The sequence below is a fragment of the Indicator indicator genome, chromosome 6, assembly GCF_027791375.1.
Source record: "Indicator indicator isolate 239-I01 chromosome 6, UM_Iind_1.1, whole genome shotgun sequence".
Lineage (NCBI taxonomy): Eukaryota > Metazoa > Chordata > Aves > Piciformes > Indicatoridae > Indicator > Indicator indicator.
The window spans coordinates 5,955,234-5,967,460 of record NC_072015.1 but is presented as its reverse complement, the minus strand read 5'-3'; the positions used below and the strand labels follow the sequence as shown (position 1 = coordinate 5,967,460).

General features: G+C 46.8%; 1 protein-coding gene across 1 annotated transcript in view; it reads right to left on the bottom strand.

The window, feature by feature from the left end:
* Window positions 1-11,441, bottom strand: part of ZCCHC2 (zinc finger CCHC-type containing 2) — a 43,661-nt gene extending 32,220 nt beyond the window's left edge. Inside the window, exon 1 of the mRNA XM_054381531.1 lies at window positions 10,866-11,441. Within this exon, the coding sequence (XP_054237506.1) occupies window positions 10,866-11,426 (561 nt within the window). The 5' untranslated portion in view covers window positions 11,427-11,441. The remainder of the gene's footprint in view (window positions 1-10,865) is intronic.
* Between the last annotated feature and the right edge of the window lie 786 nt (window positions 11,442-12,227).

The window sequence follows — 12,227 nt, the reverse complement described above, 5'->3', positions numbered from 1 at the left end:
CTGGCTATAGCTCCTCCCAACTCCTTGTGAGGAAAATTAACCCAGTCCTACCTGAACCCAGGACATTACCCATCTCTTATTCTGCATCATCTAGATCATGCTTGGCAGAGCTGTTTCACAATTAATATCATACAATTTAATTCACTGGCTGTTCTCACCCTAAATTAGATCACTCCACCTGATCCTAATGCATCACCCATGACACACCTAGGTCCTTGGACAAAAGCAATCCCCCATGGATGGGTGGGATGTCTTGGTGGGTTTGTGGGAGTGTGATGTAGTCAATCTGAGAAGCCTTTCCATGTTTATACTTCAGCCATTGCCTCCACACAAACTGACTCAATTCATCTTTTCCTTCAGCAACTTGTCATGCAGGACTCCACACAGCAACCCTCCACCTTTGATGTTTTCCCACAATGTGCGGAACCCATCAGTGAATAGGGCACATCACTTCTCGTTATCCTGCTCTTGTGACATCCCAAAGTCTTTGTGATCATTTCTAAGATTCCTGGGCAGCTCAGGCTTCCTATTCGAGCCTGTTTCAGTGAAACCCACTTAGTCCATGGGGTATCAGTCACATGGTGCACATAAGAAATCCACCCTCTGAACATCCAGCCCAGGACTGGCAGTCAGGACGCCAGGAAGAGCTGTGCTTCAGTACCAACTACTTCCGAGGCAGCTCAAACTCCTTCACGTGCTGCCAATATCTCTTTTTCAATTGGAGTGTAGTTGGCTTCACATCCTTTTTACCCCCGACTCCAAAATCCTAAGTCTCCTTGGCTGCTCTCTGCCAAAAGCTCCAGGTAGGACCAGTCTTCCTGGCTATGGTGTAGAAAAATTTTGTAGTATCTTGCCCTGCCCAGACTGGCCCATGGGCTACTGCATGCACAATCTCCTGTTTAATTTATTCAAATTAATTTGTCACTGCTCAGGGCCCCATTGAAAGATGTTCTTCCAGGTCACTTGGTAGAAAGGGCTCACAATCAGGCTGCAGTCTGGAATATGCATCCTCCAGGATCCCACCTTGCCCAAAGGATATCCTAGCCAAACACAGGAGAAACTGGCTGCACACACAGCTTGAATGGGTGGACACTTTGCTGGGTTAAAAGCTCACTGGATGGCTGGGCCCAAAGAATGGTGGAGAATGGAGTTAAATCCATTTGTTGGCCAGTCACTAGTGGTGTTCCCCAGGACTCAGTACTGAGGCCAGTCTTGCTTAGTATCTTTATCAATGATCTGGACAAGGGGCTTGAGTGGACCCTCACCAAGTTTGCAGATGACACTAAACTGGGTGGCAGTGTGCTTAGAAGGGAGGAAGGCTTCACAAAGGATCTGGACAGGCTGGATTGATGGGCTGGAGTCAATTGTATAAGGTTTAACAAAGCCAAGTGCTGGGTTCTGCACATGGGTCACAACAACCCTACAGAGTGCTACAGGCTTGGGACAGAGTGGTTGGAAAGCTGCCTGACAGAAAAGGACCTGGGGGTGCTGGTTGACAGCCAGCAGTGTGCACAAATGACCAAGAAGGCTGACATCACCCTAGCCTGTACCAGGAATAGTGTGACCAGCCAGAGCAGGGGTGTGGTTTGTGCCCCTGCACTCAGCATTGGTGAGGCTGCACATTGAATATTGTGTTCAGCTTTGGGCCCCTCAATAGAAGAAGGACATTGAGTTGCTGAAGTGTGTCCAAAAAAGTGCAATGAAGCTGGTGAAGGGTCTAGAGAACAAGCCTTTTGAAGAGCAGCTGAGAGAACCGGAATTGTTCAGTCTGCAGAGAGGAGGATGTGGGGAGATTTTCTTGCTTTCTACAGCTACCTGAAAGGAGCTTGTAGGAAGGTGGAGATCAGTCTCTTCTCCCTAGTATCAGGTGACAGAGCAAGAGGAAATGGCCTAAAAGTGTGCCAGGGCAGGTTTAGACTGAGTATTAGGAAAAGTTTCTTTACTGAAAGAGTAGTAAGGTATTGGAAAAGGGAGGTGGTGGAATAGGCTGTTCTAGGAGGTGTTAGGAAAAAAATGTATAGACATGGCACTTTGGGATGTGGTTTAATGGCTACAGTGGCATTAGGTTGACATTTGGACTCAATGATCTCAGAGGTCTTTTCCAACCAGAACAATTCTATGATTCTATTTTAATTCATGCACCTCAGTTTACCTGTAACAAGCAGCATAATATATGAGCTTAGTAAGTACCTAACTGCCATCAATATGCAAATACCATATTCATGGCAGCAACAGCAGTCAAGTGGAGTGGAACAGAAGGTGGTTCTCTGTTTAGCACAGCCAATCAACCAAATACTGGGTTTTTTTATTAAGCACTGGAAGCAAAACCAGAAGGTAGGTTTCTTGGAAAATCTTCCAAAACAAACTATAAAATAAAAATAAAAGACGTTCAAGACACCAAATATTTAGAAACTGGTCTGCATGAAAACTAGATGGTAAATAAATACACATTTTATTAGTAGGTCCATAAAAAAAAAAAACTCCTGGAAGAAAAGGGATAATTTCTGGAGTAGATGGATCCTGAAAGGTAAAAGCTTGTTCCTCTCATTCAGGCTGAGGAGTATTGCTCCACTGAAAGACCTTCATAAAAGATAAATAGAGGGAAAAGTATATACATCTTCAGACAGTACTCTTATTTGTGAATACAGAAGCATTAAGATTCCAGGAAAGTACCAGAATGTGTGATTTTTTTTTCCCCCTGGGGATTTGTGCAATAGTGGCCAGGATTAGTTATCTTGTTTGCTACAGAGGACCCCAAGACTGTCACAAGTGGACCAGAATGAGAAAGTCCAGAACTGGCAAAAATACATCAAAATCCTCTTGCAGTTTGTCAATTCTTCACTGAAATCCTTCAGATTTGACATCTAAACAACTGGCTTCATCTTACTACTCTAGCTTTATATCATCTAGAGTGTGGTTACAAACCATGGCAACTCCTAACAATACATTCAATTCCATTAAGACCCAGTAAGTAGACAGGCAGCAAGCCTGCTGTGGGCATACTGACTGCGAACATTCACATTAACAGCAGTACACAATTAGCCAGTGACCACCTATGTACCTCTCGACAGCATTACCAATGGTCTGAGGAACCAAAGGACATTTTAGCTGTTCCACCTATCAGCATACAATTTGTGCTGTACACTGAGCATTACCAATTTCAGGTTTCAAAACAATCGGATTTCAAACATAAAGCATGCTTTGTTTCCTCAAGATAAAATTCACACCAGGCCTTGGTCATTCAATAATGTCAACACACTTAACTGATCAAAACACTATTTTAACAGCTTCAGCAAATATTCAAGTTTAGCTTTAATAACCCACAAGCATGTCCTGGTGAGAGCCACTCTCAGATCCTCTCAACATTCCCATAGATACTGTTTTGTCAGACATTTCTCAACAACTGTGGACACAAACAAACCCAAGCACTTCACTTTTTAAGTGTTAACTCCTGGTCATGCACTATTCACAAAGCTGTTGGCATCTGAGCAATAAAATTACCCTGTTAAAACTGTGATTCCTTTAAGACTGTCCAAAAAATGCACTACTACTATGCTTAACTGGCTGTGTCCAAACTACATAAGCTAGCAAGTTTAGCACATGTTTTCGTGTAAGAGCGAATGCCTTCCTGACGTGAAATCAAATAACTGAACCAAGATTTCTAGCGAAGATCAATGTCAGCTCTCTGGCAGAGGTAAGGTCTTCCTTAAACTATAGCCACACATTCTGCCAAAACCAGCTTTGACACCTTTCTTCCACACTGCATACAACAGGCATCTGGATTAACTCTGACAGAGGCTCTCTAAATATTCCATTTGTTTTACTTTTATAAGATGTCTTTTTCCACCTCTGAAAGCAGTGTTAAGAGCTGACAGCAGAGCCTCACTCATTTTAAGGAACAAGCTCAGGCTTCCACCTCATCAGTTACTTTTTAAGCTCACAAATGGATCTAAACCAAATCACACTTAAAGTCAGGCTATTTGTTTTGATTAATGGAAAAATAAATTGCAGTCTATTCAAATAAGTAATTGCTAGTTAAGAAGTCAAAGAAATTCTAAGCAGATTTTAGACAAGAGGTACAGATACAGAATTTATTCAAATATGTATTGTGATCAGCTCATGTCAAAGAGGCATTAAAAATTGCTGCTACATGTCCTAATACTGGAAAACTGCTTCTCACCTTGCACATGAAATAATCTTTATAAAATAGTGTTCAAATCTTTTTGCAGATAATTCTAGAATGGTTACTCTTCTGTCCACAGCAGCCTTCTGTACCAGGCAAACTACATCCACATTTGAAGGCTGCCTCCAAACTGCAAAACAGTTCAAACTGTATTTAAGTCCTAATATCAAACCAGCAATATGGACTATGTGTATTCTGTGAATGGTAGCTTTCACTATACCTAGTGGAATGCATGAGGGAGACAGTAGGGTAATTCAGGGCAGACATAGCTTTACCTTACAGCTTAAAGCATGCGAGGGTTGTTTCTGTGCCAGCTCCAGATCCTATCCTAAGCTGCTTTACAACTTTTCACATTTGGTATTAGCTACCTTGACAGTCCTACATCAAATACTCACAATTAACTAAAATACAAGGGCACTGTCAGAGCAGACACCTCTAGCATGCAAGTGACTGGAAGTCAAGGCAGTCTGAAGGGCTAATACTGAGTGACATTGGAGGTTCCTATGAGGGAGACAGAAACCTTTTGAAAAAATACCAGCTAATTGAGGAAGGAAAAACACACCACATGACAGCTTCAGCAATCAGATATTCACTAAATTGGAGCACAGTAAAATCATGACAATTTTGAAACAAAGGGCATATCAAACTCTTAGGCAGCACTGACAACTTCAGCTATCAAGGCCTGCCGTATTCAACTTGGAAGTACCAGATGTGTTAGCAATGATTTACAGTACTGGGGAATACCATACATTGTGTTTGCTAGAAACCCAGCACGTACATTACCTAAGTTTCATGCACATCTGAGATTTTAACTTGACTAGACCTCACAGCTTCAGTCCAACCCAGATAGCCCATGACAAAATAAAAACCTTCAAGCTAAAGGCAGAAATGCAACTGTTTAGATGTTAGTGCATTGCCAGTTGGTTGCTCACCCAACAACTTGGCATAATTTCAGTATTGTTACAATTGTCTGTTTAGTGAATAAAAAGGATATTACTTCTATGTATTAGTTCAGACTGACAATAAAAAAAAATTATTCTCACAATGGCTGATAGTGATTTAAAGCACTTTTGCCCCTTAAGAGTGGTTCACTGGAGTACAACTACTACTGAGAAGACATGCTCATTACTATTTCTAACTACCAGTGGAGGGTAACGTGTCATTTTGTCCATTTCTTGAACCCAAGCGGTCTAAGCAGCATGCTTTAGAAAGTAATGCTTCTTGTACGGCAGTTCTGAATAACAGAAAATCTTTGTTGTGTTCTTATCTTACTCTTAAGACACTTCCTAAGGCATTAGATCCCCTTTTGCTATTTTACTTCTTTCTCCCTGCAAGGAAAAGAGGTTGAGGAAAGGTAAGAAGCTCATGAAGGGATGTAGTTTTTAGGTAGATCTCCGAGCTTGTCTTCCGCAAGTTCAGTTTTCTAAACATAAGCCCTTAAAGTTGAAGGATACTACAGAAATTCGCCAAGTCTTGAAGGAAAAGTAAACATTTAGTATTAACTGTAGTTAACGGAGAATCAATGGCAGTGTTTTCTGGGACAGCCATGGCTAGATGCAGATACTGGCAGGTAAATGAGGTGACAGAGACTTAAGTAAACTGAACCCTACAGACTTCAGTGGTTTCATAAATACAGCCATCTTACTGCTACTGTCTGCATCCTTTTCTGCAGCTCTTGAGATGAGAGTCCTTGGCACTCCAAGCCCAGCAAGACTGCACTATCTACGAATAAATCAACATCAGATTATAGCTTAACAACAGTAATCTAAGTGCAAGCATTAGGAAGTCATGAGTGTATTTTCAACGTCCTCCATGCTCATTTAGTAAATGAGAGAAGAAACTGGCATGAAAACAGCAAGAGGCTCATTAACCCTGGTATAAAGGGACTGAGCAAGGCTGCATGTTTGTCTTGTCCTAACAATTTGTATTTAGAACTAAGTGACTCAAATAACTGAGAGCACTCAAAGTTTACTCCACAATTTCCAGGAGCACTAACACATATGTTTAAACAGAAGTCTTTCATTTTAGGCAAAGTCTTTTATCTAACTATGAATTCCTTTCCAGAAAACTTCTAGTAACGTTTTTGGCAATCCTTAAGAACTGTTTCAACTCTGAGAAATTATGGTTCACAGATGAGGGCATTAGGTTCAGAGGGAACTGGAATACTTTTTACATCAATATACGAAAAACATTTATATTTTTCTGGAACGTAACATATTTTAAAAGATCTTTACCAAAAATAAAATGACATTTTTTTTTAACCTCTGGAGACAGACCTTTCCTTACACTCAACTCCATGACACTGAAAAGAGTACACTACAGCTTCAGAATGGGATTGTCTGTATTTTTGTTCTCACCGATGGAGCTTTTAAGATTCTAAAATTAAGTTCTTCTACCTTGTCTGTGGGCAAGTCACTGAAGATCAATTATAAAAGCGCTCTTGTAATTTGCAGATGAAATATGTTATAAATAGAAACCTACTAAGAAAAACACTCTGTAAACAGAAACCTTCCCTTTATTTTTAAGTAGTGAATTTTTCTGTAAAGAATCCTCCAGCCACCTAATTATAATACTATTCAGCAAACAATTATCTCCAGGAGATTGCTTATTTCAACAGAACCTTAGTTCTATTACTCTTAAGTATGCCTGATTAAATGTTCCAGTGTCTAATGCAAGCCACATTTATAACATTAGCTCATATTCAGATCTCCTTCAGTATATAGGCATTTTGATCTCAGATCTTGAATTGGATGGAGCAAGATAAGCAAGTAAGTCAAACAGTTTTGATACTGATGCACTTACTAAAACAAATACAATCAACACAAGAATTAACCTACATGTTCTGTTACTTAAACCAATATATAGTGGTATCAGCAGACTCTTTGCACTTGTTTTAGGACTACAGATGTGAATGCTGCTGATTTGTTCTTATACTTCAGTTTTAGATTTAAAATTCATATTTGGCACAGCTTAAAAAACTCATTACTTTTTTTCTAAAAAAACATTATCAGCAAGTACATCTTCATTTTAAAACTTGCAAATAGTATAAAATGAAAATAAATACTTCAGAATAGTTTCTTAAAGAAACGAAATTTATGCAATTATAAAGCAATCCTACTTCTGTCCATCCCACTTCAATAGTCCCATCTCTTATAATCGTTTGTCTTTCCAGCCATTTCCAGCTAAATCTGTTAAAATGTATCACTAAGAAATGTTGAGTTCTTAAAGGATCATTAAAATGGACCAAAAAGAAACAACTTTAATGTGAGCTCAGTCTTATCAGACTACACAGATCCAAACCCAATCATGAGAAAAAGGACACTGCTTTATGTTCTAGTAAGTCACACACATTCTTTGCAGGTAAACTTTTCCAGTTCTGCTGCTCATTACAGCCCAATCTGATAGCTCCTTGAAACCTCAATACAAGACATTTTGTCAGATATGATATATTTAGTAACATAGTCCTTGCCCTTAGGAATTCAGACTCTAACCTTAAGGAACTACCTGGCTCAAATCCAGGTGTGAACTCCATCACCTCTGTAGGTCGTTTTTACACCATCGTCTGCCATAAATACACATTATTCCACAGGTCATGTGAACAGCAGCTGTCCTACCATCTTCAGACTGTTCAGAAGGGGTAAGCTGCAAAAGTGTGGGAGTTTTAAGGAAGGGAAGACTAGATCTGAGCTAGCAGCCTCTAAGCACGAAGTTCTCTTGTGGTTTATCTGCTTGGTAAATTGGCACACCACAGCCCTTCTCAAGACAGGCCGCGCTTGCGGCAAAGCCTTCCCTCCCACGACCTAGGCTTCAACCCCCACAAGCACTTCCAGACAAGGCCTGCGGAACCCCGGGCGCTAGAGGAAAGAGCTGCCGCAGCAGCGCCGCGACGGACGCGGGCGCGGCACGGCCGCAAGGCTGATCGGGTGGGGCTGGGGGCCGCAAGGCCGACAGGGCACTAAGGGCGCTGCAGGCCCGCGCGTCGGGCAGCACGCGCCGGCACACCGCCCTGCCATTGGGCGGCTGGGACCGCAAGCCCCCGCCATCCCCGGCAGCGGCGGGACCGGCGTGTGATTGGGCCCACGCGTCGCTGCGTCAGCGCGGCCCGGCCGAGCCCCTTCCCGTTATGAAACACAGGGCGCTTCCTCCGCGAGGAAAGCGCCCTACGGACACGTGACCAGGAGCACAAGTTCCGCCGCCGCCATCTTCAATAGGGGCGGGAGGCAGCGGTGACCATTAGCCGCCGTATCCTTGCCTGGGGAGAGGTCTCATCTGGAACGAACCCTTTCGCCGTGAGCAGCACGGCGGCGGAAGGGCGGACTGGGACAGAGGCTGCGCTCTCACGGGGGAGGCGCCATGATCGATCCTCCCCGCAAACAAAGCGAGAGGTTACCCCCTCCTCCTCCGGCCGCTCTCAGGCCGGAAAAGGCGAGAGACCTCCGGGCCACTACGGTGCTCTCGGGGCTGGGGTGTCCCTTCCCCCTTCCTTTATCCCGTCCTCCTTTGCAAAAAGTAGCTGTCCCTATTTAACGGTGAAGGATAAAGCTCAAATCCTTCTTCCAGCTGCAGCCATTGCAAAACGTGACAGGAACTGCCTGCTCCGTGCGCTTGCCCTGCCGCCGTGATTCGCGGCAGCAAGGTGGCCAGGGAACACGTACCTGGCCGGGGCGGGCGGGAAAGGTGCAGGACACCGTGAACCTGGCACGGGCCAGCGGGGAAGCTGCTTGTGCTGCAGGGCTGCTGGCTACATGGCCACAGCGCGGGTTACAGCGACAGAGGGAGAGCTCAGCCATTCTGACCCGAGGCCTGCCAAAGACAAATTCAGAGCTCTTTACGAACCGTTTTAGTTCACTAATGCAGAGCCCTGACGGCAGCTGTATTACAACGATTAAAGGAGGACAAAAAGCCTGTGAACACCTGACAACTGCAGCTGCATTTTGCCAAGGAAGTCTTCAACTGTGCTACTAACTCCATTTCCTGTAGGGTCTTATCTGCGAGGATCTCGCCATCCCCCCCTGAATGTGAACTACTACAAAGAAACCCACTGATCCCCCTGTTCGCTGTCAGCCTAGAAAAGATACCACTTCAGTCTTGTGTGGACTAGGGAGTAAGTGATGTGCATGTTCAGCTAAGCTGACTCAGGCCTCTCAGCATTCCCCGAGTAAACAAAAACACCACAACTTGGAAGGCTGAAGCCAGAAAGCTACACAAAACTGACTTCAATTCCATTAGCTCATGAGACCCTGATCTAATGCATTTGGTGGGACATAGCTCCTACAACTTCATGTTAGTTTCAGGCATGAAGTACGTTTCCAGTTATTAGCACTTTAAATGCAGTAAGAACGGTGTCCAGTCTTCTTACCACTTCCTGCAACTTGATCTTGTCCCACTGAAGGATGGACTTCTAAGGCTCGTTTTGGGATACTGCTACATTTGATGCAAGAATGAGCCAAAATAAACACCTTTTACAGTACATCCACTAGTTTATGATCTGCCAAATGTGCTTTAGCCCTCAAATGATGCAAGTATTTACTTAATGTATTTGAAAGCTTAGAAATTCACCACTGTCTCCCCTGAGTACTCCTTATGAACATATTCCAGCTTTAACAAATAGAAAAAGGAGCCATTCCTTTTGTATGGCAGGCAACATAGAATACTTTCTTAGGAGTGGCTGAACTGGATAGCACTGCAAGAAAGCTTAGAAACAAAATCTCCAAACTGCAACACTCACTGCTGTGTACCTTTTTCTGTGAAGTATTTGATGAAAACGTGCTACGTTCTGCTGACTAGCATTATAAACACCTATCTTCCAGCCCTCTCTTCCCCTTTGCGTGCCATCTATAGACCAAAAACTGCAGAGCTCCAAGGCGATGACTTGGTTGCATAAATATGGGGCAGATTTTAAAGACAACACTCATTAAGAAAGAGGCTATGAATGGCACTAGAGGAAAACCTTTGCTTAAACATAGCTGCTGCACCGGAGAATGCTTCATGCCACTCGCTGTAAGTCTTCATTCCTGGTAACTGCCACCTTCTAGCAACAAGTGGCACATCTGTGTTCAAGATCTTTCCTGACAGCCACACAGAAAAATCGGCTTTCCTCTGAACAGAAGCTCCAGTTGTGACATTTTAATTTTCTGTTTTGGTAGAAGGATTACCATTCCTCCCCAAACGTCTTCAGCCACGTTACTGATCATGGCTTTTCAGAGAACAAGTCTTAAGAGGCGCTGGCTCCCGACTGCTGCCTCTCTCTTTGACCAAACCTCTCATTTTGAGGGGCAGAGGATAGAGCAGGTTACATATAAAAACTATTAAAGCCCCTAGAGAGCGCTTTCTTAGGCCATATGTTTTTTGTCTAGCATTATTATTTTTACAAGTTTAGTCAAGTTATCACTCGCGCTTCTGCATCATACAACTTTGTCAGTAGCCTGCAGCATACAAGTCAAGCCGTAGCAGTACTCTGCACCCTGCAGCTGCCTGTCGAGGTGGCCGGGGCCTACGCTGCCTTGAGGCTAGGGGGAACAACAGGAAAAGCAAAGCAGCAAGATGGGAGGGGCCACCGGGGGGCTTCAGGGAAAGGCAAACGGCCGCCCTCAGCCCCTACAAAATCGGGAGTGGGTGAAAGAGGAGGAGGATACCGCCTGATGAGATGGCGCAGCGGGAAGAGACCAGGACGCGGCGTTACCTGGGCTTGGTGGCGACCGAAGCCTTCCTCTTCCTGGTCCCCACATAAGGCCCTCCGAAGCCGCTCCAGATGCTCCCGCAGGGTGACCCGCTGGTGGAAGGAAAATGCCGGGTGCAGCGAAGCCATGGTGAAGAGCAGGAGCAGCTCCTCCTGAGCGCCGAAACCCAGGCCCTGGGTGGCGGGGAGGCTGGCCTGCCCGTTTTCTCCAGTTCCGTCCATCATCACCACCATGTCCTCTTCCTCGGCCCCCTCCTCCTCGGCAGCGCCCACTTGGGGCCGCCGCGCCGGGCAGCTCTGCAGGATGGAGTCCACCTGGGGCAGGAGGCGGTGGAGGCGACCAGCGGCCTCGCGGTTCTCGGAGCCCAGGAGGGCCAGGTAGACGATGAGCTTAGAGCGCACGGCCGGGTCACGGAAATCACCTAGCTGTCCAGGGTCGCTGAGCCCGTTTGCCTTCGCCTCCGAGTCACGGAGGCAATGGTAGTCCTTGCGGGCCAGGTCTTCCAGGCAGGAGCCCAGGAACCGTAGCTCTAATGGGTTACACAGGTCGAGCAGCCCCACCATGAACTCCAGCCGTTGCGCCGAGCCCAGCACCAGCCCGAACCACTCGTACACCGTCTCCTTGTCGGTACGGGCCGCCGCCGCGCCAGGCCCGCCACAGCCCGGAGCAGCGAGTGCGGCAGGGGGGGGCGGCGGGCCAGGCCCAGGCCCAGGCCCTGGCCCTAAGCCGTGCAGCTGGCTCGGCCTCTCCAGCCCGCACCCCCTCCCCGCAGCGGCGCCCCCGCGGGCCGGCGCCCGGGGCACCTGCTGCAGCTGGAGATGACAGTCCAGGGCACCGCCGGCCTCCTTCAGCCCCAGCCCCGCGGCGGCGGCAGCTGATGCTGCTGCCACCGCCGCCTCTTCCACCGCCGCCGCCTTATGACTCGTCTGCTTCAGGGGCAGCTTCATCTTCAGCATCCTCAGCACAGGAGGGACGCGAGCATCCGATGGGGTCCGGCTCCGGGACGGGACCCGACCTGGCGGCGGGGATGGGGCCGGGACGCGGCGCGGCCGGCGGTTAGGGGGAGCCGCTCATGCTGCCGGCGCGGAAGAGGCGCGCGCAGAGGCAACAGCCCAGGCGTGTGCGCGCGTGGGGAGTGGGCGGGCGGGCGAGAGGGTGGGTGGGGGAAGGGCGGGTCTCGCTCGCGGCGGCGGCGGCGGCTGCGGCTCTCGCAGCACTTTCCCCTCCCCCCCCGTCCCCGGCAGCCTGCGCGCGCAGCGACAGAGGCGGCCGTTGTCTCTTGCGGCCCGAGCTGCTGGCGGGGGGGTAGGGTAGGAGGACGCGGCCGAGAGGGGGCGGTCCTGGGTTCCCCTTCGCCTATCGGC